The following is a 26,938-nucleotide window of genomic DNA, read 5'->3' as shown; positions in this document are numbered from 1 at the left end:
CTATCAACCTCCCAAACGCAGGCCAGGATATACCCCATCAGACAACGGGAATTCTCTTACTTTTAAACCTACTACGGCACTCAATACCTCTTTTTCAATGCCAACGTATTCCAGAATTTTATCCTCTCCCTCCCATCTCCTTCTGCTTAGTGAATACAAGGAAGAAAAAGCCGGACTTCTCCACATTCTTTCCAGTCCTGAAGAAGGGTCTCAGCCTGAAACATCAACTTACTCTTCTCCATAGACGCTGCCTGACCTGCTGAGTTCCTCCAGCATTGTGTGTGTGTGTGTGTGTGTGTGTGTGTTGCTTGGATTTCCAGCATCTGCATATTTTCTCATGTTTGAGAAAAAGCCAGAGAATTTTCCTCAAGGTGGAAATAGTTAATACAAGGGGGCATAATTTTAAGGTGATCAGAGGAATATAGTGGGGTGGGGGGGAGAGAAATATCTGAGATTTTTTTTTAAACAAGTGCATGGTGGGGCAATGAATGCCTTGTCCAGGGCGGCAGTAGAGACTGATTTTACTTACTTATTTAGAGATGTAACACAGTAACAGAACCCATGAACTCGTGCCTCCCAATGACACCCTTGTGACTAATTAACCGCCAGAACATCTTTACAGTGTGGGAGGAAACCGGAGCACCCGGAGGAAACCCATGCGGTCACGGGGAGAACGTACAGACTCCTTACAGGCAGCGGCGGGAATTGAACCCGGGCCACTAACACTGTTTTAGCGTCGTGCACAACGCTACCGTGTCACCCAAAACATTTAGGAAACGTTTAGATAGGCAAGTGGGAGATAGGGAAATTGGAGGGCTACGTCGGAGGGGAAGGGTTAGATTGACCTGTGCGGTTGGCAGAACATCGTGGGCTGAAGGGCCTGTTCTGTTATGATTTACATTCTAAATATTGAAGGTCTGCTTCCCCTCCTGTGATGCACCTGCTGTTCCCAATCAGCTCTCCTCTTTCCCAGGAAACCCTTAGTATTTCCAAACACCTTAACTCTGCCCACCAGTGATAGTACATCCCTCCAAAACTAAATTTTTAAGCAGCCTCTCTCTATCACTGAAGGGCCTCCCCTATCTATTTAGAGATACAGCCTTTCCACACCGGCCTGCAACCCCCAACAGTCCCGATTTAACCCTTAGCCTAACCACGGGACAATCTGCAATGACCAATTAACCTTCTACCTACCTTTGGATTGTGGGAGGAAACCAGAGGACCAGGAGAAACCCCATGCATTCCATGAGGAGGATGCACAGAGGACGCCGGAATTAAGAAAGGATCTGGCGCCTTCCCGGCGTATACGACGAATGAACTCTTCTCCGGCTTCCAGCCAGGTACAGGTTTCGACTTCAACCGACGTTTCGATGGCAAACTCTGCCACCTTCATCAGGGCTGATGCTTAGGCACGTCTAGTCCAGTGGTATATATACCCATCATCCATCCTTCCTGATTGGTTAAGTCCTCATCCAATCAGGTTTCCGCTGTCCCAACTTATTTACAATCAAATTCCATTTCTTACTTAGAGCGAGACTTTGGTCTTTGCCAGAAAAAACGGGATCTCCCAACAGCCACCCTTTTTACTTCCACTTCCCATTCCCATCCCAATACGTTTATCCATGGCCTTCTCGAGATGAGACCACACTTAGGCTGGAGGATCAAAACCTCATATTCTGCTTGGGTAGCCTCCAACCTGATGGCACGAACATCAATTTCTTGAACTTCCATGAGTGCCCCCCCACCCTTCTCCTTCACTATTTCCTATTCCCTTTTCCCTCTCTCACCTTATCTCCTTGCCCACCCATCAACCCCCTCTAGTGCTCCTCCCCCTTTTCTTTCTTCCATGGCCTTCTGTCTCTCTCACCTATCAACTTCCCAGCTCTTCACTTCACCCCTCCTCCTTCAGGTCTCACCTATCACCTTGTGTTTCTCTTTACCTTCCCCCCCCTTCACCTTTTATACCTACTCCTCAGCTTTTTCTCTCCAGTCCTGCCGAACGGTTTCGGCCCAAAATGTCAACTGTACTTGTTTCCACAGATGCTGCCCGGCCTGCTGAGTTCCTCCAGCAATTTGTGCGTGTGTTGCTTTTTCTCTAGTATTATCTCAATGGCTTCCTTCACGGAACCAACCAATCAGGAGGGATGGACGACGGGGGTATAAATACCACCGGACAAGACACACCTTGATATCACCCCTGACAAAGATGGGAAGAGTTTGTCATCGAAATGCCGGTTAAAATTGATACCAGCACCCGGCTGGATGCCCGCGAAGAGTTTATTCACTGACATTGGACTCTGAGCTCTGGCGCCCCCAAACTACAGCAGGGTCGTGCTCACCCGGGCGCCCTCCGCTGCTCTACGCTTGCCGTACGCTTTGCTGAGCTCCCTCCACAGTGAACAAGGCATGTTTAGCACTGAGATGAAGCAGCCAAGGTGGAGAATAACACAAGCCCGGCCAGCGGGGAGCGGGTTGAAGAGTTGACAAATCACACGCAGACCAGGAAACAACAAGCTTCATCTGAGTGCTCCGCTGCTGAGCCGCCCAGTGTGTGGTGTTCTTAAACCACGAGCAAACAATTCAGTCACAAACAAACTGAAAGGAGAGGTGTGACTGACGTCACTGGTGCAGACAAGCACCCTGCTGCTGAAACTTGTGTCAACCCCAGCCTTGTAAGTGTAATTCTCACCCTCCTGCAGCCTTGGATTGCACCTGCACTCTGAATCGAGGCAGCAGCCTCGGGGAGCCGTGGTAGCACCTTCAGCGGAAGTTAAGACACCGAAGGAGCCTGTCAAGGTGTCATAGAAGCGTGGCGTGTGACAGAAAATTATGGAAGGGAGAAAAGGCGGCGGGAGAAAAGGCGGCAGGAGGCCGAACGTGTGAAGAAAGATTCAGAATCAGGTTGAGCATCACTGCACGGGTAGTGACATCTGTTAACTTTGCGGCAGCAGTACGGCTCAATACACAATAATAGAGAAACGCTGAATTACAGTAAGTACAGTGCTGCTCGAAGGGTTGTGAACCTTGTAGGATTTTCTCTATTTCGGCATAAATGTGACCTAAAATGTGCCAGATCTTCACACGAGTCCTGAAACTAGATAAAGAGAACCCAACTATATAAATAGCACACAAATTATACTAGTTCATTTATTTATTGAAAAAAATTATCCAATATTACATGTAAACAACAGGAATTCTGCAGATGCTGGAAATTCAAGCAACACACATAAAAGTTGCTGGTGAACGCAGCAGGCCAGGCAGCATCTCAACCAAACATTTCCAGTAACCGTTGATCAGTTCTGCACATCAGCTTGGAGGAATTTCAGGCCATTCCTCCTTACAAAACTGCTTCAACTCTGGGATGTTGGTGGGCTTCCTTGTATGAAATGCTTGCTTCAGGTCCTTCCACAACATTTCTACAGGATTAAGGTCAGGACTTTGACTCGGCCCTTCCAAAACACGAATTTTCTTCTTTTTAAACTATTCTGTGCTGATTTACTTTTGTTTTACAGATCATTGTCTTGTTGCATTATCCAGCTTTTATTAAGCTTCAGATGAGGGACCGTTACCCTGACATTCCCCTGTAAATATCTGGATACAATTTTGAATTCATTGTTCCCTCAACGATTGCAGACTATCCAGGCCCTGAGGCAGCAAAGCAGCCCCGAACCAGGATGCTCCTTCCACCATGCTTCGCAGTTGGGAGGAGGATTTGGTGTTGGAGTGCAGAGCCCCTTTTCCTCCAAACATAGAAGAATCAGATTTATTATCACCGGCATGTGACGTGAAATTTGTTAACTTAACAGCAGCAGTTCAATGCAATACATAATCTAGCAGAGAGAGAGAAATAATAATAAATTAAATAAGCATAATAAATAAGCAAGTAAATCAATTATGTATATTGAATAGATTTTTTTAAATGTGCAAAACCAGAAATTCTGTATATAAAAAAAGTGGAGAGTGTCCAAAGCTTCAATGTCCATTCAGGAATCGGATGGCAGAGGGGAAGAAGCTGTTCCTGAATCGCTGAGTGTGTGACTTCAGGCTCCTGTACCTCCTACCTGATGGTAACAGTGAGAAAAGGGCATGCCCTGGATGCTGGAGGTCCTTAATAATGGACGCTGCCTTTCTGAGACACCGCTCCCTGAAGGTGCCCTGGGTACTTTGTAGGCTAGTACCCAAGATGGAGCTGACTAGATTTACAACCTTCTGCAGCTTCTTTCGGTCCTGTGCAGTAGCCCCTCCATACCAGACAGTGATGCAGCCTGTCAGAATGCTCTCCACAGTACAACTATAGAAGTTTTTGAGTGTATTTTTTGACATGTCAAATCTCTTCAAACTCCTAATAAAGTATAGCCGCTGTCTTGCCTTCTTTATGACTACATCGATATGTTGGGACCAGGTTAGATCCTCAGAGATCTTGACACCAAGGAACTGCTTGAAACAATGTACATTTCTGCCATAAGGTTCAACTTCGGTCACATCTGTCCACAGAACATTGTCCCAGTAGCGTTGTAGAACATCCAGGAAGTGTTTTGCAAACTTGAGACGTGCAGCAATGTCTATTTTGGAGAGGAGAAGTTTCCTCCATGGTGTCCTTCCATGAACATCAATTGTTTTTCAGTGTTTTTCTTATAATGGACACATGAACAGAGACCTTAGCAAGTTCTAGAGATTTCCGCAAGCCTTTTGTTGCTACCCTTGGGGGTTCTTTTTCACTTCCTTTAGCGTCGCACATTGTGCTCTTGGTGTGATCTTTGCAGGACGCCCACTCCTAGGGAGAGTAGCAACAGTACTGTGTTTCCTCAATTTGTAGACAATTTCTCTGACTGTGGACTAATGAACACTCAGGTCTCTAGAAATGCTTTTGGAGCCTTTTTCAGCTTCATGCAGCTCTACAATTCATCTTCTGAAAGTTGTTTTGATTGAGACGTGGTGCACATAAACGGATCTTTCTTGAGAAGAGCGGGCTCTGTCAGTAATCTGGCTTTGTGCGTCTTTTTTATAGGCCAGGGCACCTCTACAACTCACACCTCCAATCTCGTCTCATTGATTGGGACACCTGACTCCAAATAGCTTTTGGAGAAGGTATTATCCCAGAGGGTCACATACTTTTCCAACAAATACATGTAACACTGGATCATTTTTCTCAATCAAAAAATGAACGAGTATAATCTTTTTGTGTTATTTAATTGGGTTCTCTTTATCTAGTTTTAGGACTTACATGAAGATCTGATGATATCTTAGATCATACTTATGCAGAAATAGAGAAAATTCCACAGGCTTCACAAACGTGTGTGTGTGTGTGTGTGTGTGTGTGTGTGTGTGTGTGTATAACATTAAAAAAGTAGGGCAAAAATAAAAATTAAAAAGTCATGAGGTAGTGTTCATGGGTTCAATGTCCATCCAGAAATCAGATGGCAGAGGGGAAGAAGCTGTTCCTGAATCACAGAGTGTGTGCCTTCAGGCTTCTGTACCTCCTACCTGATGATAACAATGAGAACAAGGCATGGCCTGGGAGATGGGGGTCCTTAATAATGGAGGTTCCCTTTTTGAGGCATTGCTCCTTGAAGAAGTCCTGGACACTTTGGAGGCCTGTGCCCATGATGGATCTGACTAATTTTGCAGCTTATTTCTATCCTGCGCAGTAGCATTCCACCCCCATACCAGACGGTGATGCAGCCAGTCAGAATGCTCTCCACAGTACATCTGTAGAAATTTGCGAGTGTCTACAGTGACAAACCAAATCTCCTCAAACACTTAATGAAATATAGCTGCTGTTCTGCCTTCTTTGTAGCTGCATCGATATGCTGGGTACAGGAAATGCTACAGGCTTTTCAGCGACCTGAGCCATTAACTCTGTTTCTCTCTCCACATACACTGCCTGACCGGCTGAGCCTTTACAGAATTTTCAATTCTTAATTCTGATTCCCTGGCATCTGCGAGACACGGACACACAAGATGCTGAATTAACTCGGCAGGCCAGGCAGCAACCGTGGAGTGCTTTATGCTGGGACCTTTCATCAGGACTGGAGAGGAGGGGGGCAGAAGCCAGAATAAGATGGGAGGAGAGTGAGGAGTACAATCTGGCAGGTGATAGGTGAGGGGGAAGGTGAATGGGTAGGAGGAAGGGATGTTCTCTTCCGTTGATTCTATTATGGTTACTATTCTATTATGGATTCATTGGGTATGCCTGCAAGAAAATGAATCTCAGCATTGTATATGGTGACATATATGTACTTTACTTTGAACTTGAAGAAGCTGGGTGGTGATAGGTGCAAGAGGTAAGGGGGTGAAGGAGGAGGACCATGGAAGAAGGGAAGCAGAGCTAGGTGACGGGCAGGTGGGGAGAAGGGGGTGCGAGGGGAGCCAGAATGGGGAATGGAAAATGAGAGAAGTGGGAGGGGGTAGAGATTACCAGAGGTCAGATAATTCAGTGTTCATCCCATCAGGTTAGAGGCTACTCAGATGGAATATGAGGTGTTTGTCCTCCAGCCTGAATTTGGCCTCATCGGGGAAGCCGGGGAGGCCATGGACAGGCAACATGTCAAAATTGGAATGGGACATGGATTTGAAACAGCTGGCCACTGGGAGATCTTGACTTTTACAGCCGATAGAGCCAAGGTGCGCGGCTGGTAGTGCAGCTGCCCCATAGCTCCAAGGTCTTGAGTTCGATCCTGACCTCAGGAGCTCTTTTCACGCGGAGTCTGCACCCTCTCCCTGTGACTGTCTGGATTTCCTCCGGGGGTGCAGGTTTAGTTTTTCATTCGGGCAGTTAATAGACCGACCTGCATCGCTCTCCTTTGGTAGAGACGCATCTCCACCCCGCCACACAGATGGTGTAATTACACACTATGGTGGAGAAGAAGGATGTCGGGGTGGTGATATGTCTTTACCGAAGGAGGTGTGAGGTGCTCTTTCCCTCCACTAGCGTGCAGGTCACCCTTGGGCAAGGAGTAGCACTTTCTTAGCCAATCAGGGTCATGGGAAGCTATGGAGCAGGTGATGGATGGTCATACGAGCAGCTGGAGCATATCACAAGTCCTGGTTATGCGACCACTGGCGTCAGGCAGATAATGGCTGGGCGAGGGGGAGGTGTCACCCATCTTGTAAAGACACTGCCTAGAAGAAGACAATGGCAAACCACTTCAGTAGAAAAATTTGCCCCCCAAAAAAAATCATGGTCAAAAAACCATGATTGCCCGTGTCATACAACACGGCACATAATGATGGTGATGATGGTTGGGAAGAGATGGTTTTGTCAATGTTTCTAAGGGCCACGGGGGTTTTGGGAGGGGATTAATTCTTTGGAGATTTTCCTCCAGGCAGTCATAAGCAACCTGCCCAAACATGGAGACATGCTTTTCCCTCCCTGTGTTCTTCCCGAATGCAAGCAGTGCCGGATCTCCTGAAGCCTGTGAAACGTGGAACTTGGAATGTGCTACTTGTTTATTGTGACACACAAGACCATTCAGCCCATTGAATCAATCCCAGCAGAGTAAGCCCATCAATCTCATTCCTCTGCAATTTATTCCCTCTCCCACGCCCAATGAGACAGGAGACTATCATCGAACAGTTTCAAACTAGCGTCAGTCGTGAGCACATCACGTGGCCGTCAGACACCACTCCATGCTCAGAGTGAACGGATCTCAAATAATATTGCTTGCATGTGTTTGTATTCAAAAAGCAGTGATTTTTGTCACTGATAGCTGGTCAGAAATAAGCAGTAAGACAATACAGAACTGTCTTGCTCACTGTAGTTTCAAGCATTCAGGCTTAGGGATGCTAGAAACGGTCGGGAGTGAAAATGAAACGATTTCACTACTTCAACAAGTTAGGCAGTACGACGAATTTGAAGGTATCAACAATCACTATGAATGTTACAATGAAAATGAAGATTTGGAGGATGCAATCGTCAAAAGCATTGTATGAAAGCACTGATTTTGTTCATTTACAGTCAGTCACCAGAACACGTTAGCGTACACTGGATTAATTCCTCTGTTGGTAACTATTTGGAACACAGTTTGGTAGTACTGTAGTCACATTGGCAGAGTTCTAATTTGCTCAGTATTTCATTTAAATACATATTTTGTTACTAAATTAAATGACAGTTTGACTTTTTTATATCTTTTTAACTACTCCCATGAATCTGGCTAATTGGGCAGCCACTTTTCTAAGCCAAAATGTACTTGTGCTGATGTGTCCCAATTAAACAGAATCCACTATACCTACACTAGGGATAATCTATACCAGCCACTTAGGCTACCTGCAAGTCTTTGGGATGTAGGAGGAAACTGAAGCCTTCGGGAGAAACACAGGTTGCAGGGCAGAATGTGCAAATTGTGTACACAAACAGCTCCAGAGGTCAAGGTTGAACTCAAAAAGTTCAAAGTTCAAAGTACATGTATTATCGAAGTACATATACGTTGCCATGTACGATCCTGAGATTCATTTTCTTGCGGGCATACTCAATAAATCTACAGGATAATAACCACAACAGAATCAATGAAAGACCGCCCCAACTTAGGCGTTTGGCCAGTATGCAAAAGACAAAGAACTGCAAATACAAAAAGAAAGAAATAATGTTTATAAATAAATAACCAATAAATATCGAGAACATGAGACATAGAGTCCTTGAAAATGAGTCCATAGGTTGTGGGAACAGTTCAGTGATGGGGCGAGTGAAGTTATTCCTTCTGATTCAAGAGCCTGGGATAGTAACCGTCCCTGAACCTGGTGGTGCGAGTCCTGAGGCTCCTGTATCTTATTCCTGACGGCAGCAGTGAGAAGAGAGCATGCCCTGGGTGGTGGGGGTCCCTGATGATGGATGCTACTTTCCTGCGATGTAGATATGCTCAATGGTGGGAAGGGTTTTACCTGGGATGGACTGAGCCATACCCACTCCTTTTCGTAGGATTTTCCATTCAAGGGCATTGGTGTTTCCATACCAGATGCAACTAGTTAATATACTCTCCACTACACTACACATCTATAAAAGTTTGTCAAACTTTTAGATGTCATGCCTAATCTCCACAAATTCCTAAGGAAAGCACTGTAGTGCTTTCTTCGTAGACCTGGAGCTATTAATTGGTAGCACCACCAACAGCCCTACCATACAGTTGAGTCCCGACACTAAGCTCAGCTTTCACCACCGTCCGCATCAGAGGTTTGGAACAGACTTAAGGAGGTCCTTAGGTAGAGACAAACTCCAAGTAGGTACACTGGGCCTAACAGAATTTTAGACCACAAGTCTGTAGGGGCATGCACTTTGGTAGAAGAAATGAAAGGGTTGACTATTTTCTAAATGGAGAAAAATACAAAAATCTAAGGTGCAAGGGGTTTGGGAGTCCTCGTGCAGGATGCTCTAAAGGTTAACTTGCAGGTTTGAGTCTGTGGTGAGGAAGGAAAATGCAATGTTAGCATTCATTTCAAGAGGTTTAGTATAAAAAAAAGCAAGGATGTAATGCTGAGACTTTATAAAGCACGGGTGAGACCTCACTTGGAGTATTGTGAGCAGTTTTAGGCCCCTTATCTAAGAAAGGATGTGCTGAATATTGGAGGTCCACGATTCCAGGATTGAACGGCCTGTCATATGAGGAGCGTTTGTTGGCTCTGGGCCTGTATTCACTGGAATTCAGAAGAATGAGAGGTGACCTCATTGAAACCTATCGAATGGTGAAAGGCCTTGACAGAGTGGATGTGGAGAGGATGCTTCCCTTGGTAGGAGGGTCGAAGACCAGAGGACACAGCCTCGGAATAGAGGGACGTCCTTTTAGAATGGAGATGAGAAGGAACTTCTTTAGCCGGAGAGTGGTGAATCTGTGGAATTCATTGCCAAAGGTGGCTGTGGAGGCCAAGTCAGTGGGTGTATATAAGGCAGAGGTTGATAGGGTCTTGCTTAGTCAGCGCAGAACACAGGGAGAAGGCAGGAGATTGGGGCTGAGAGGGAAATGGATCAACCAGGATGAAATGGTGGAGAAGACTTGATGGGCTGAATGGCCTAATTCTGCTCCTATATCTTATGGTCTTATGGACATAGGAGCAGAATTAGGTGATTTGGTTTTGCCATTCGATCACCGTGCAGGTAAATGATGGATGTGCTCTCCAAAGTAGGGCTGGGGGAAGAGAATTCATAAACGGGTAAGACCCTCCCCACATGCCATCCAAATTAAGGGGAAGGCACAAAAGGAGCTCTATCACCTGGAGTCAGGTAAGGCTGCCCAATCTCCCCCACTGGGTAGGTGCACTACTGAGAATCCATCAAGAAAGAAGTGGGTGATGATGCCAGGCAGTGGGGTTGGGGGGGAGGGACTCAGACCAAAGCCTCCCCATACAAAAGGGGTCCACAGACCCCTTGCTTAATGGTATTAGTCCAGGGCATTAAAAAGATTGGGAACTCCTGCCATTCAAGGACAACAATATCCTCTGCTCAGTCTCACAGTCAGTCCGTGTTTGGTTGGCATCTGAGGCCAGATAATGGGGCCAATGCCACTCACGAACAAAAGCGAGACCATGTTCTTTAGTAACCGGCCCCTCTGATCCCCCATTCCCTCCTGCTTGTGACATTCACCAGGAGCACAGCAGACGAAGGGCCCAATGCATTGTTCAGGAACCCCACCCTCCCATCCCACAACCTCTCTGACCCACTACCGTCAGGAAGGAGGTACAGGAGCATCAGGACTCGGACTGCCAGACTGGGTAATGTCTTCTTCCCTCAGGCTGTAAGGCTAATGAATACCCTGCCACCACCGAGGTCTTGTCGCTAGGACAACAAGCTGTTTATCTGTGCTGCGTTTCGAAGTATACTTTATTGCCTTATTTATGGTAATATTTTGGTTTATGTGCTGTGTCTGATATTTGTTTTGTGGGTGTGCCGCACTCCGGGGGAACGTCGTTTCGTTTGGCTGTATACTTGTACAGCCAGGTGTTAGTGAACTTGAACTTCCCCATCAGATCCAACCATCTAAAGGTGCTGGGGATCTGGTTCAGAAAGGTCTGGATAGGCAGCAAGCACAGCCAAGCTAAAAAAACAAACTGGGAATGTGGGATTGGATTCTTTCCAGATTAGAGGAACAAAGATGGTCTCCAGTTGCAAGGCGCCCGGGGAGCTGCCGTACGCGGTGCTTGTGTGGTCCACACACTGAATGATCTGTTATGATAGGATGGACTCTTGGCCTCACAATCTACCTCGTAATGACCTTGCACTTTATCATTGACCTGCGCTCTACTTTCTCTGTAGCTGTGACGCTTTATTCTGCATTGTTATTGTTTCACCTTGTTCTACCTCAGTGCACTGTGTGATGATCTGATCTCTACGAACAAGTGTGCTGCTTGGTACATGTGACAATCAGCATCGGAATCATGTTTCTTATCACGAACATGTCTTGAACTTTGTTTGTGGCAGCAGTACAGTCATCAACGTTATCATTATGCGCTGTGTCGTATGACATCATCATTGTGTGCCGTGCTGTATGATGTGGGCGATCACCGTCTTTCCATGACCATGACTGCTCTTGGCAAACTTTTCCACAGAAGTAGTTTGCCATTGCATTCTTCTGGGCAGTGTCTTTACAAGACGGATGACCCCCAGCCATCATCAATACTTTCAGAGATTGTCTGCCTGCTGACAGTGGTCACATAACCAGGACTTGTGATATGCACCGGCCACTCGTACGAACATCCACCACCAGCTCCCGTGGCTTCACATGACCCTGATCGGGGGTCTAAGCAGGTGCTACACCTTGCCCGAGGGTGACCTGCAGACTAGCGGAGGGGAAGGAGCGCCTTGCATCTCCTTTAGTAGAGACGTATCTCTACCCCGACACCCAAGCAGTACCATGCAAAATACTTTAAAAATTACTAAAAAAAACTAAAAATACTAAACTTTTTTTTTAGTATTTTTAGTAATTTTATAGTAATTGTTTATGTTTAGCAGTACAATGCAAGACATAAAAATCACTATTAAATAACTAAAAATGCAAAACTACTAAATTATACTAAAAATGTTTTTTAAAAACTATAAAATTACTGTAAGTTAAATTAAAATATAAATTGTTGAAAAGATGAATATCAAGGTAGTGTTCATGGGTTCATGGACTATTCAGAAATCTAATCTGTTTCTAAATTGTTGAGTATGCATCTTTAGGCTCCTGTACCTCCTCCCTAATGGTGGTAGTGGGAGAGGGCCACGTCCCGACTGCTGAATATCCTTAATAGGGGGTGCCGCCTTCTTGATAACAATAGCTAATTGATAAATTAATAAATTATTCATCAATAAACAAATTAATAATTGCAAACACAAGGAAGTCTGCAAATGCAGGAAATCCAGAGCATCACACACAAAATGCTGGAGGAACTCAGCAGGTCAGGCAGCATCTATGGAGATGAACAGACAGTCGACGTTTCGGGCTGAGACCCTTCATCAGGACTGAGAAGGAAAGGGAAAAATGCCAGAATAAAAAGGTGGGGGGAGGAGAAGGAGGCTAGCTGGAAGGTGATAGGTGAAACCAAGTGGCTGGGAAAGGTCAAGGGCTGGAGACGAATGAATCTGATAAGAGAGGAGAGTGGACCATAGGAGAAAGGGAAGGAGGAGGGGACCCAGAGGGGGGAGAGATAGGCAGGTGAGAAAAGGTAAAAGGCCAGAGTGGCGAATAGAAGAAGAGGGGAGTGTGGAATAGAGGAAGAGGGAAGCGGGGAATTTTTTTTTTACTGGCAATGGATATTAACCAGCAAAATAATTAACAAATAAATTATTTTTGCTAGATAATGTCCATTGTTAATTAAGTGATGCCATTTATTGATGAATATACATTGTCAAGAGCATTGATTGACAGAGCAGAGTGAACTACTGTATGAGCACAGATTTCAGAGTAAGCTCAAATTCAGGTCACTATCTGTGATATCCCAACTCAACACAACCTTTTTCAGCCCACGTCGCCTCCTGTTCAAAGAAGTTGGACCCAGTGGAAGCCCCAGTGATGTGGAAACATGGCGGAGGGTTTCTGGGATTGGCCAAGCTGCACACCCTGTCTTGGCCTCCAGTGAAGCAACGGGCACCTCACCCCCATTCCCACCCAGCCCCTGGAGGTGCAGGACCTGCACCCAGCCCGAACTCAGATCCAGGCACTGCACGTCCACCGCAGGCCCCTGCCCACGGCAGTCGTTAGCACCCAGAGAAAGTAGGCCTGCTGGTTGCCGCGGCAACCAGGAAGCAGCCAGGCCACATGAAAGGGACCGCCACATTTCACACGCAGAGCCTGTGTGCACAGCAGCTCTCAGGCTCCGTGTGATGGGACAGAGGTCACCGGCGTGGTCTCCCAATCAAACCTGCATCGGGGGGGGGGTGGGCAGGCTGGACACTGGGGTCCTCCCAGCCAAGGTTCAGCAGCTGGGAGGACCAAATTTCTCCCGTTCTGACTGTCAGAGTACCCTATCAATCAATGCCTGTCGTAATTTTATAAACCTCTAGCAGATCTCCCCTCCGACTCTGGTGCTCCGGAGGAAACGATGGGTTCTTTTATCATCACTTTCACATATGCTAAGATACAGCGAAAAGCTTGCCTTGCAGACTGTTCATGCAGAACAGATCATTACACAGCACCTCGAGGTGGAACAATGCAGAACAAAGTGAGGCAGCCACAGAGAAAGTTCAGTGCAGGGTACACAGTGAAAGGTGCAATATTATAATGAGGCAGACTGCAAGGTCAAGGTCGCATTTCCCTGCACAAGAGGCCCTGTTGGAGAGACTGGTCACAGTGGGGCGAGGAGCTACCTGGTGGTACCTGCTTTTAGGCATTTTGTATCTTATGCCTAATAGGAGAGGAAAGGGGTGGGTGAAGTCTTTGATGATGCTGGCTGCTTTACTGAGGCAGCCAGAAGCGTGGAGTCCACAGGGGAGATTCTGGGTTTCCGTGACGTGCTGAGCTGTATCCACAACTCTCTGCAGTCTCCTGCGGTCAGGTGCGGGGCAGCTGCCGTACCAAATGTTATGTGTCCAGATAGATAGAAACGCTGTCTGCGGGGCGTTGGCAGAAATCAGCAAGGCTTGGTGAGGAAATTGCTCTGGCTTCCTGAGGAAGCAGAAACACTGGCAAGCTTCCAAGGTACATTTAGCATCAAAGTACGCACACAGTGCACAACCCTGAGATTCGTCTTCTTCACAGACAGCGCGAAACAAAGAGAGACATGGAACCAGCCCGTTCAAAGGAAAACATCAAATGGCAAACCCCTCCCCCAACTGTGTGCAAACGGCAACCGAAAAAAAAGAGAAAAACACAAAATCGAAAGGCATATTTCAGCTCAGTGTTCACTTGAGGGTTCAACATGGTTGTACCCGGTGAAAACCCAACGTTGTCCGACATCTTAGAATCAGAACACTTTATCGCCAGGATGCGGAACATCCCAGATCTGACTGTCGGTTCGGTGCCAAGCACAAAACACAGGACTGTACCATTAATAGACAACACAATAGCAACCAACAATTTCCAAGACAATAACCAATACTCTGATTCAGACAATGTCCAGGTGAACCTCCTCTGCACCTTCTTCATCTCTCCTGCAACGTGGCTACCAGGATTGCACACAATGCACCAAACGCAACAGAACCAAGTTTCTTTAAGTCATGATTTCCCGACTCTTTTACTCAAAGGCCGGACTGATGAAGGCAGGGATACTCTACGTCTTTCTCACCTCCAAATCCAATTGTGTCACCATTCCCAGGGAACCTCTGTCTCCAACCATTTCCAAAGGAGGAGGAAGTCACTGAGAAGATGGCGACACGACGCAGCTCGCAGCGGCCACTCCGGTGAATGATATCTGTTATCTGTCAAGTAAGGTACCATGTACAATTCTGATTTGATGGAGACGGACGTGAGAGCACGGAGGAACATCTGGCGAAACTTCTGAAATGCCCGTTTCGCTGCTGCTGCTACAGTGTGATCCAGAATCTCCGAAGGGGAAGGCCCCGAGTCCTCGGCTTTGCTTGTTGCTCGGCGGCCAGAGCGGGGTCGAAGCGCTCGGCAGAGGATGGTGTTCGGTGCTCGGTGTCGGAGGCTCGAAGTTTTCGGACGGACTCAGGATCCGCTGCGGTCGGGTGCTTCCAATGGTGCTGCATCGGCAAGTTTGCGGCGCTTGGATGTTCATGGCAGGGAGAGTTTCTCCCTTCTGCCGCCTGCGTGAGATGATGAGGCTATCTCGGCTTGAGACTTTTTTTTACCGTGCCCATGGTCTGCTCTTTATCAAATTACGGTATTGCTTTGCACTGTTGTAACTATATGTTATAGTTATGTAGTCTTGTCAGTTTTAGTCTTGGTTTGTCCTGTGTTTCTGTGATATCTTTCTGGAGGAACATTGTATCATTTTTTAATGCCTGCATTTCTAAATGACAATAAATGAGGACTGAGTGTCCTCATAATCTAATCTAATTGAGACAGCAGTGCAATGGTCTAAACCAGGTGTTCCCAACCTGGACTCCACGGACCTATTGCTCAAAGGTGGGGATCCATGGCATAAAAAGGTTGTGAACCCCTGGTCTAAACTAATCGCTTTCTCATGCCCTGCTCAAATCGTGCCAGAACAGAGAGCTGGCAGTGCACTTATTGATAGACTCACACGAGGTCAAAATATAGAATCAGGCCCTTCAGCCCATTGATGCCATGCCGACCATCAACCACCCATTTACACTGATTACACTGGACAACAAAGATTTTGCCTCCTGGATACCTTTGGGTGTATCTAATAGACTTTGGGCTGCTGATCATGAAAATCACCGTGAAATTTCCCTATCACGCACCATTTCTTTGAAATTGCCTATATTTGTTATTCCAATTCATAATTCCAATCAGGATAACTGATGCCAAGATTAAGGAAGGCGCTTTTGTTGGTCCACAAATCAAACAGATCATCAAACGCCGCCAATTCAAAGAACCTCTACTGGGACCGGAGAAAATCGCATGGAAGACATTCAAGGACATTCTTAAAAATTTCTTGGCAACTACAGAGCACCAAACTATGTGTAGCTGGTTGACAACATGCTTCAAGCATACAAAACCATGAAATGTTACATGCCACTAAAGATTTATTTTCTTCATTCCCATTTAGACTTCTTCCTTGCAAATCTTGGTACTGTCAGTGACGAACATGGTGAAAGGTTTCACCAGGACATTGCGGTCATGGAGAAACGGTATCAGGGCAACTGGAATCCATCAATGCTGGCTGATTATTGTTGGTGACTTAAGAGAGAAGCCTCAGACAAAAATCATCAACAAAACATTTATAGCCTAGTTGAACTATTGCAAGGTGTCAGCACTGTTATGCAATTAAATGTATTATAGTCAATAGAAGTTCATTTTTTGTTTCTCCAAATTTCAACATGATACAAGTAGTCTGAAATTATATTTTTGTTCAGCTTCCAGTGGTCTATCATAAACAAAAAAAAAAATTCTGAGGAAGTGACACTTTTGAAAAAAAATTGTTCATGTTATTCATCATTAATTCTCTCACTTTATTCCTGCCACATTTGCGTCACCTCCCCCTCATCCACAAAACCAGGGGCAAGTTATAGCAGAAAATTAAGACAAGACCATAAGATATAGGAGCAGAATTAGGCCATTCAGCCCATTAAGTCTGCACCGTTTCATCATGGCTGATCCATTTCCCCCTCAACCCCATTCTCCTGCCTTTTCCCCATAACCTTTCACACCCCGACTAGTCAAGAACCTATCAACCTCTGCTTTAAATATACCCGATGATATGGCCTCCACAGCCACCTGTGGCAATGAATTTCCTTTGGCTAAAAGAAATTCCTCCTCACCTCTGCCTTTCTATTCCGAGGCTGTGCTCTCCTAGGCTCCCCTACTATAGGAAACATCCTCTCCACATCCACTCTATCTCGGCCTTTCAACATCCGGTAGGTTTCAATGAGACCCCCCCCCACCCCATTGTCCTAAACTCCAGCGAGTACAGGCCCAGAGCCATCAAATGCTCCTGTGTTAACCCTTTCATTCCTAGGATCTCTGGACCCTCCAACCTGGGCCTTCAACCAGCGTGCAAAAGACAACAAACAGTGCAAATACAAAAAGAAGGAAATAATAACAATAAATAAATAAGCAATAAGTATTGAGAACAGGAGATGAACAGTTCTTGAAAGTGAGTCCATTGGTTGTGGGAATATTTCAATGATGGGGCAAGTGAAGTCAAGCGAAGTTATCTCCTCTGGTTCAAGAGCCTGATGGCTGAGGGGTGGTAAATATTCCTGAACTTGGTTGTGAGAGATCTGAGGGTCTTGTACCTTCTTCCCAATGGCAGCAGTGAGAAGAGAGCATGTCCTGGGTGGTGGAGGTCCCTGATGAAGAATGGTGCTTTCCTGAGACAGCGATGGGCTTAGTGTAGGGAGGGCTTTACCCGTGATGGGCTGGGTTGTATCCACTACTTTTTGTAGCACTATTACTTCTCTTCAACTATTCAGTTCTGGAAGCAGCCTCCACAGCCCTAATCACTGCCTTAGTATCGCAAGACTATGATTTCTTTACACTAAAATCAACTTGGGTTTTTTCTTTGTACTAATTGGGGTCTTAATCTTGTCTAATTTTGTAAAACGTGTGTTTAATTTTAGTTTTTCCCACAAACTTTGTGTTTCTGATGCTACATACCTATGATTCAAGATTCAAATTTACCTTTCAGGCATGTACGTCATAAGACCATTAAACCATAAGACATAGGAGCAGAATTAGGACATCTGACCCATCGAGTCTGCTCCGCCATTCAATCATGGCTGATCCTCTTTTCTATCTCCTCCTCAACCCCAGTTCCCAGCCTTCTCCCCGTAACCTTTGATGCCATGTCCAATCAAGGACCTATCAATCTCTGCCTTAACTACACCCAACAACCTGGCCTCCACAGCTGCCTGTGGCAACAAATTCCACAAATTCACCACCCTCTGGCGGAAGAAATTTCTCCGCACCTCTGTTTTGAAAGGGTGCCCCTCTATCCTGAGGCTGTGCCCTCTTGTCCTAGACTCCCCCACCATGGGAAACATCCTTTCCACATCTACTCTGTCTAGGCCTTTCAACATTCGAAAGGTTTCAATGAGATCTCCCCTCATCCTTCTGAATTCCAGTGAGCACAGACTCAGAGCCATCAAATGTTACTCGTATGATAACCCTTTCATTCCTGGAATCATCTTTGTGAATCTTCTCTGGAACCTCTCCAATGCCAGCACATCTTTTCTAAGATGAGGGGCCCAAAACTGTTCACAGTACTCGAGGTGAGGCCTCACCAGTGCCTTACAAAGCCTCAGCATCACATCCCTGCTTCACATTGAAATATTCAGTGAGGTGCGCCGTTTGCGTTAATGGCCAACTCGCCCGCATGGGTCGTTACACCTTCCGGCACCAACATGGCATGACAGCACCGATGCTGCGGTAAGCATGCTTTTCATTGCATCCCTGCAGACCTGCATTTTCACATATGACAATACACTTGACTTTGACTTTGAAGTCTCTGTAGTTAGACCATCAAAGTTCAAAGTTCAAAATGAAGATGCTGACAAAATAAGTTCAGGATATGTGACCATATACTGCTTCAAGATTCATTTTTCATGTTGGCATTTACAGGAAAATAAAGAGATAGAATAGAGTTTTACAAAAACCTAGACATAAACAGACAAAAGGAAAAGTGTGCATGTAAAAAATAATCACAGACACTGCCTGGCCTTGCTGAGTTTATCCAGCATTGTGTGTGTTAGATCATAAGACATGGGAGCAGAATTAGGCCATTCAGCCCATCGAGTCTGCTCTGCCATTCATTACGGCTGATCCCATTTCCTAGTCAGCCCCATACACCTGCCTTCTCGCCATATCCTCTGATGCCCTGACCAATCAGGAAACTATTAATTTCTGCCTTCAGTATACCCACAGACTTGGCCTCCTCCGCTGTCTGTGACAGAGCATTCCACAGATTCACTACGCTGACTAAAAAACATTCTTTTTTACCTCTGTACTAACAGCTCACCCCTCAATTTTGATGCTGTGCCCTCTTGTTCTGGATACCCCCACTATAGGAAACATCATCTCTACATCCACCCTATCTAGTCATTTCAACATTCAATAGGTTTCAATGAGATCCCCCACCCCACCCCCGCATCCTTCTAAATTCCAGTGAGTACAGGCCCAAAACGGCCAAACGGTCCCCATATGTTAACCCCTTCATTCCCAGTGTCATCCTTGTTACTCAAAATAAAAATTATACTGTGAACAGGAGCAGTAAAGAGCCCTTGAGACAATCCTCGTCTTAGCCACAACTCTGAACATGTCCCACATCATATGAGAATAAGATACAAGAGCAGAATTAGGCCATTTGGCCCATCGAGTCTGCTCCATCATTTCATCATGGCTGATCCGTTTTCCCTCTCAGCCCCAATCTCCTGCCTACCCCTCCCCCCTCCCGGTATCCGTTCATGCCCTGACCAATCAAGAATCCATCAACTGCTGCCTTAAATATGCCTAAAGATTTGGCCTCCACAGCTGCCTGTGGTAAAGAATGCCACAGTTTCACCAATCTCTAGCGAAAGCAATTCCTCCTCAGAGGACGCCCCTCTGGTCTTAGACTCTCCCCACCACAGGAAACATCTTCTCTACATTCCACTCTATCAAGGCCTTTCAATGTTCAATCGGTGTCAATGAGGCCACCCCTTCTGAATTCCAGTGAGTAGAGGCCCAGAGCCATCAAACACTCTTCATATGACAAGTCATTCAATCCTGGAATCATTTTTGTGAATCTCCTTTGAACCCTCTCCAGTTTCAGCATATCCTTTCTAAAATGATGGGCCCCAAACTGCTCACAATACGCCTCACCAGTGCTACCGCACAGGACCGAAAGAAGCTGCAGAAGGTTGTAAATTTTTAGTTGGCTCCATCTTGGGTACTAGCCTACAAAGTACCCAGGACATCTTCAGGGAGCGGTGTCTCAGAAAGGCAGCGTCCATTATTAAGGACCTCCAGCACCCAGGGCATGCCCTTTTCTCACTGTTACCATCAGGTAGGAGATACAGAAGCCTGAAGGCTCACACTCAGCGATTCAGGAACAGCTTCTTCCCCTCTGCCATCCGATTCCTGAATGGACTTTGAACCCGTGAACACTATCTCACTGTTTTAATATACATCATTTCTGTTTTTTGCATGATTTTTAATCTAGTCAATATATGTACACTACAATTGATTGATTGATTGATTGATTTTCTCTCTTCTATATCATGTATTGCATTCAACTGCTGCTGCTAAGTTAAAAAGTTCATGACACATGCCGGTGATACTAAACCCAGTGCTGAACCTTTCGAGTCCCCGTCACCTCAGAGACCGCCCCCTCTCTCGGACTGATTCTCTCTTTTAGGAAGCCTTTTAGGACCAAGATGAGGAAAAACTTCTTCACTCAGAGAGTGGTGAATCTGTGGAATTCTCTGCCACAGGAAGCAGTTGAGGCCAGTTCATTGGCTATATTTAAGAGGGAATTAGATATGGCCCTTGTGGCTACGGGGATCAGGGGGTATGGAGGGAAGGCTGGGGCAGGGTTCTGAGTTGGATGATCAGCCATGATCATAATAAATGGCGGTGCAGGCTCGAAGGGCCGAATGGCCTACTCCTGCACCTATTTTCTATGTTTCTATGTTTAGAGCAACTTCAGGCCTTCTTATAGCCCTCTTAAGTGTTCTCTTGCATTTCTTATATTCCATAAGTATCTCATTTGTTCCTACTTGCCTATACCTGCTATGCACCTTTTTTTTTCTTAACCAGAGCCTCAATATCTCTTGAAAACCAAGGTTTCCTACACCTGTTATCTTACCTTTTATTCGGACAGGCACATACAAGCTTTGTACTCTCAAAGTTTCACTCCTGAAGGCCTCCCACTTTTCAAAGACACCTTTGCTTGAAAACTTCCTGTCCCATTCCACACTTGACAAATCATTTCTGATGCCATCAAATTTGGCCTTGCTCCTGCTCCTGGACCTAGTGGGGTGGGTCCGGAGGCTTTTGTACTTTCTTCCTGATGAGAGCAGCGAGAAGACAGCATGGCCTGGGCGGTGGGAACAGCTGATGATGGATGCTGCTTTCCTACAACAGCATTCCGTGTAGATGTGCTCTATGGTTGGGAGGGCTTTACCCGTGACGGACTGGGCCATAATCCATTACTTTTTGTAGGATTTTCTATTCAAGGGCATTGGTGTTCCCATACCAGGCCGTAATGCAGCCAGTTAATATACTCTCCACCACACATCAACAGAAGTTTCTCAAAGTTTTAAATGTCATGCCAAATCTCCACAAACTCCAAAGGAAATAGACATACTGCCGTGCTTTCATCATAATCGCACTTGCCTGCCGAGCCCGGGACCAGTCCTTCCAAACAATAACGTCGAGGAATTTAAAGCTGCTAACCCTCTGCGCCTCCGATCCTCCGATGAGGACTGGCTCGTGGACCTCTGGCCTCCTTCTCCTGAACTCTATAATTGCTGGCGTTGAGCAAGAGGCTGTTACCGCGACCCCACTCGGCCAGATCTCCCTCCTGTACGCTGGTTCATCGCCGCCTTTAGAACGGGCGTACGACAGCGGCGTCACCAGCAAACTTGAACACGGCATTGGAGATGTGCTTAGCCGCACAGTCGTAAGCGTAAAGCACAGAACCCGCAATGAATTGCGTAAACAACAGAGTGCTTAATCAAACAATATTACTCAAATATTAAATGCACAACACTTGCATCTTTCTCCACACTCTCCTTGCAAGCCCACAGTCCGCAAAGGGGTGAGCTACTGTCTGAGGACACGGCTGAATGAGATCTATTAACATCAGTACCCTGCCATGTCAGGGCTGTTCCACACAGCCACAGGTTTATTCCCTGTGAACACCTCTTCCAGGTAACGTTTAAATCAAGGGGGACTCACCCGGTTCCATCTTGATGATCTTCACGGCCGCCAGTTGGCCGGTATGCTTTTGCCGGGCCTGGAAATAAGACAAGGATTTGGTTACAAGGATTTCATTTTGCATCAGTGCACTCTGTACGTGCGCACAACCTTAGAGTACTGAAAGTGAATCTCAAAATAATTTATGTATTTTGATAATAAATTTACTTTGAATTTATTACACTGATAATAAATTACTCTGCAATAGCTCGATAAGCACCGTATCCCTCGCTACATTGGAGATAGTGTAGAGGGAGATTCACTCTGTATCTGAACCATGTCCTAGGAGTGTGTGATGGGACAGTGTAGAGGGAGCTTCACTGTGTATCTAACCCGTGCTGTCCCTGTCCTGGGAGTGTGTAATGGGACAGTGTAGAGGGAGATTCACTCTGTATCTAACCCACACTGACCCTGTCCTGGGAGTGTGTGATGGGACAGTGTAGAGGGAGATTCACTCTGTATCTAACCTGTGCTATCCCTGTCCTGGGAGTGTGTGATGGGACAGTATAGAGGGAGATTCACTCTGTATCTAACCCACACTGACCCTGTCCTGGGAGTGTGTGATGGGATGGTGTAGAGGGAGATTCACTCTGTATCTAACCCGTGCTGTCCCTGTCCTGGGAGTGTGTAATGGGACAGTGTAGAGGGAGATTCACTCTGTATCTAACCCATGTTGTCCCTGTCCTGGGAGTGCGTGATGGGACAGTGTAGAAGGAGATTCACTCTGTATCTAACCCACACTGTCCCTGTCCTGGGAGTGTGTGATGGGACAGTGTAGAGGGAGATTCACTCTGTATCTAACCCACACTGTCCCTGTCCTGGGAGTGTGTGATGGGACAGTGTAGAGGGAGCTTCAGTCTGTATCTAACCCGTGCTGTCCCTGTCCTGGGAGTGTGTGATGGGACGGTGTAGAGGGAGATCCACTCTGTATCTAACCCACACTGACCCTGTCCTGGGAGTGTGTGATGGGACAGTGTAGAGGGAGATTCACTCTGTATCTAACCCACACTGACCCTGTCCTGGGAGTGTGTGATGGGACAGTGTAAAGGGAGATTCACTCTGTATCTAATCATGTAGGATTCCCTGAAGGTTAATTTGCAGGTTGAGTCAGCAGTGAGAAAGACAAACGCAATGTTAGAATTCATTTCGAGAGTACTAGAGTATAAAAGGAAGGATGTAATGTTGAGATTTTATAAAGCACTGGAGAGACCTCACAAAGTATTGTGAGCAGTTTTGGATGGGTGCCTTATCTGAGAAAGGATGTGCTGACATCGGAGAGGGTTCAAAGGAGGTTCACGAAAATGATTCCTGGATCGAAAGGCTTATCATATGAGGAGCATTTGATGGCTCTGGGCCTGTGCTCACTGGACTTCAGTATCATGAGGAGAGATCTCATTGAAACCTATCAAGTGGTGAAAGGCCTCAATAGAGTGGATGTGGGGAGGGTGTTTCCTCCAGTGAGGGAGTCTAGTACCAGAGGACACAGCCTCAGAATAGAGATGAGGAGGAATTTCTTTAGCCAGAGAGTGGCAAATCTGTGGAGGAACAGTTATTCAATATATTTAAGGCAGAGGTTGATAGATTTTTGGTTGGTCAGGGGATCAAGGGGTATGGGATGAAGTCAGGAGATTGGGACTGATTGGATCAGCCATGATGAAATGGCCTAGTTCTGTTCCAATATTTTATGATCTTATGTAATTTACCCCATGGTGACCCATCGTCCCCGAAAACCTCCATGGTACCCATTTACAGTGCGCACTCTTTCTCCAGGCATCCCCAGAAAACTGCCAGGCTGTCAGCCTAGGCTTCCCCTCCCCCACTTCCTTATTCTGCCTTCTGCCCCTTCCCTTTCCAGTCCTGATGAAGGATCTCACTCCGAAACACTGACCGTTTATTCCAAGGTGGTCAACAGTCCAAGGAAACCCTATAGCCTGCCCTTTGAAATCCCTCAGTACCAGCCTGGAGATCCAGTCTGAAGTCTGTTCGATTGGACAACACACCGGTCTGGAGACTCTGCCTGATTGGACAACGTACCGGTCGGGTGTCTCAGTCTGATTGGACAACACACCAGTCCTGAGTCTCTGCCTGATTGGACGACGTACCAGTCTGGTGTCTCAGTCTGATTGGACAACACACCAATTAGGAGTCTCAGTCTGATTGGACAACACACCAGTCCTGAGTCTCTGTCTGACTGGACAACGCACCAGTTGGGAGTCTCTGTCTGATTAGACAACACACTAGTTGGGAGTCTCAGTCTGATTAGACAACACACCAGTTGGGAGTCTCTGTCTGATTGGACAACACACCAGTCCTGAGTCTCTGTCTGATTGGACAAACACTAGTTGGGAGTCTCTGTCTGATTGGACAACGTACCAGTCCGGAGACTGAGCATATTATCATCATTATCATCATCAGGTGCCATGCCCAGTTTGAGCTTTGACTGCCGTGGCCCACACACTCCCTGTTTCGGGTCCAGTGGATCAAGTCATTGGTATTCATTTCCAGTTCTCTGGCTGCTGTCTCCATCATCATTTGTCTTTGTCTTCCTCTTGCTTTCTTCCCTTCAATCTTTCCCATAATTACTGTGCATTCTAACTCCTCTTTCATAATCACATGTCCAATGAAGTTACGGTGCCTTTTCATGATCTCATACATTATTTCTCTTTTTGTGTTTGCCCTGTTCATGACATCGAGCACATTACGGTGTGTTTATAGAAGTTCAGGATGGGAGTGTGTCTATGTGTCACAGTCACCAGATCTCCAGCCATCACTGAGTTCAGATTCTCAGTTCTTTCAAACAAATGTTTCCATGACAACAGCATATGAAAATGGGAAGCTGCCCTTTTCAATGTGCCCATTGCCAAGAACAGATGATGCAAGATTACCAGTCCTGGTCATCCCAACAAGGTCCACTGACATCTCAGGACCCGGACGGAGATCTGCTTTGGTTCATTTGGAGAAACAGCACGGTAACTCGTTGCTCTTTGCGTGTGGTGGGGCGTGGGGGAAGAGGGGTTGATGATTTTTTTTCCCCTCTTTGAACGGGTTCCATGCTGTTTCTTTGTTTCGTGGCTCCCTGTGGGGAAGACAAATCTCAGGCTTGTATAACTGCATGCATACAAGAATCGGCCGTGGTCGGGTGCTTCCAGGGTGCTGCATCGGCAAGTTTGCGGTGCTGGAGGTTCATGGCAGGGAGAGTTTTCTCCCTTCTACCGTCTGTATGAGATGATGGGACTATCGGGACTTTGAGACTTTTGTTTTACCGTGCCCATGGTCTGTTCTTTATCAAGTTAGGGTATTGCTTTGCACTGTTGTAACTATATGTTATAATTATGTGGTTTTTGTCAGTTTTTTAGTCTTGGTCTGTCTTGAGTTTCTGTGATATCATACTGGAGGAACACCGTATCATTTCTTAATGCATGCATTACTAAATGATAATGAACGAGGACTGCGTGTCCTCATAATCTAATCTAATCTAATACTTTGACAATAAATGAACCTTGAACCCTTTGAACAGGTCCTTCCGGCCCAACAAGCCCACGCTGTCCTATTACACCTCTGTGAACAATTAACCGACTAACCTGTACGCCTTTGGGAATGTGGGAGGAAGCCAGAGCACCCAGAGGAAACCCTCATGCTCACGGGCAGAAGGTACAAACTCCTTACAGAAAATGGTGGAAATGAACCCAGGTTTCTTGCATTATGACAGCATTACGCCAATCACAACACTAGCGTGCCACCCCTGTCGCTGAATATATTGAGTCTCATCTAGGTACGGGCCTCGTAAATCGTGGAAAGGTTCATCAAAGTTCACACTCAAAGTAAACTTACTGTCAAACTGAGTTCATGTTACATATTTACAAACTTGAGATTCATCTTCCTGTAGAGATTAGGAACGGGACAAAGAAATATAATAGAATCTGCAAAAAGAAAAACACACACACACAAAGACTGACAAAACAACCAATGTGCCAAAGAAGACAAACTGTGGAAATACCAAAACATAATACTGAGAACACGATTACTGCGCACTGAGGATGTCGCCTCGACTGGTAACGAAAGGTCTGCAAGCTAATTGCCGAGCTCGGCGAACACTGCCACATCAAACTGAGAACATGAGCTGTGAAGAGATCTTGAAAGTGAGTCTGTAGGTTGTAGGATCAGTTTGGTGTTGTGGTGAGTGAAATCATCCACCCTGGTACAGGAGCCCGATGGTTGAGAGATAGTAGCTGTTCCCGAGGCTCCTGTACCTCCTGCTGTTGGTAGGGGTGAGAGGAGGGCATAGCCCGGATGGCAGGGGTCGGTGCTGATGGACGCCGCTTTCTTGTTCAAAGTTCAAAGTGGATTTATTATCAAAGTAAGCATGCAGTATTCAACCCTGAAATTCTTCTTCCTCACAGACAGCCACAAAACAAAGAAGAATGGTGGAACCAAGTTGTAGAACCACAGAAACATGGAACACAGCAGCACTTCATGTAAAGTTGCTCAACAGTGAGACTTTGCCTGTATCCACCACTTCCTGTAGCCTTTCCCAAATATGTACTGACCAGCATCTGACCTCTCCTTGCAGCCACACTCTTCATCTCAGGTTCTCCATATTTATTGCTTATTTATTTATTTATTTATTATGAGTAATTTGACTTGATTTTTTTTTTTTCCTTTTTGCATTTGCGCAGTTTGTTGTCTTTTGCATACTGGTTGTTTGCCTGTCTTGTTGTGTGTGTTTTTTTTCATTGATTCTGAAGCTCAAAGAAAATTTATTATCGAAGAACATATTTGCCACCATATGCACCTCTGAGATTCAACTTTCTTGCGGGCATACTCATTAAATCCAATAACCGTAACAGAATCAATGAAAGACCACGCCCAACAGGACGGACAGCCAGCCTGCAAAAGACAACAAACTGTATGAATAAAAAAAAGAAAAAAATAATAATAAATAACTAAACAATAAATAACGAAAACACGAAATGAAGAGTCCTTGAAACTGC

The 26,938-nt window shown here is 45.9% G+C and overlaps 1 protein-coding gene across 2 annotated transcripts in view; it reads right to left on the bottom strand.

Annotated features, from left to right (window-relative positions):
- The window catches only part of LOC140203823 (mitogen-activated protein kinase kinase kinase kinase 5-like), a 182,807-nt gene that overhangs the window by 134,854 nt on the left and 21,015 nt on the right, over nt 1-26,938 (bottom strand). For both annotated transcript variants that reach the window (XM_072269917.1, XM_072269918.1), the window contains exon 2: nt 21,930-21,987. In XM_072269917.1, the coding sequence (XP_072126018.1) occupies nt 21,930-21,987 (58 nt within the window). The remainder of the gene's footprint in view (nt 1-21,929; nt 21,988-26,938) is intronic.

This window comes from Mobula birostris, chromosome 10 (genome assembly GCF_030028105.1).
Source record: "Mobula birostris isolate sMobBir1 chromosome 10, sMobBir1.hap1, whole genome shotgun sequence".
Lineage (NCBI taxonomy): Eukaryota > Metazoa > Chordata > Chondrichthyes > Myliobatiformes > Myliobatidae > Mobula > Mobula birostris.
The sequence above is the reverse complement of the archived record's forward strand: the minus strand, read 5'-3'. Positions and strand labels throughout refer to the sequence as shown.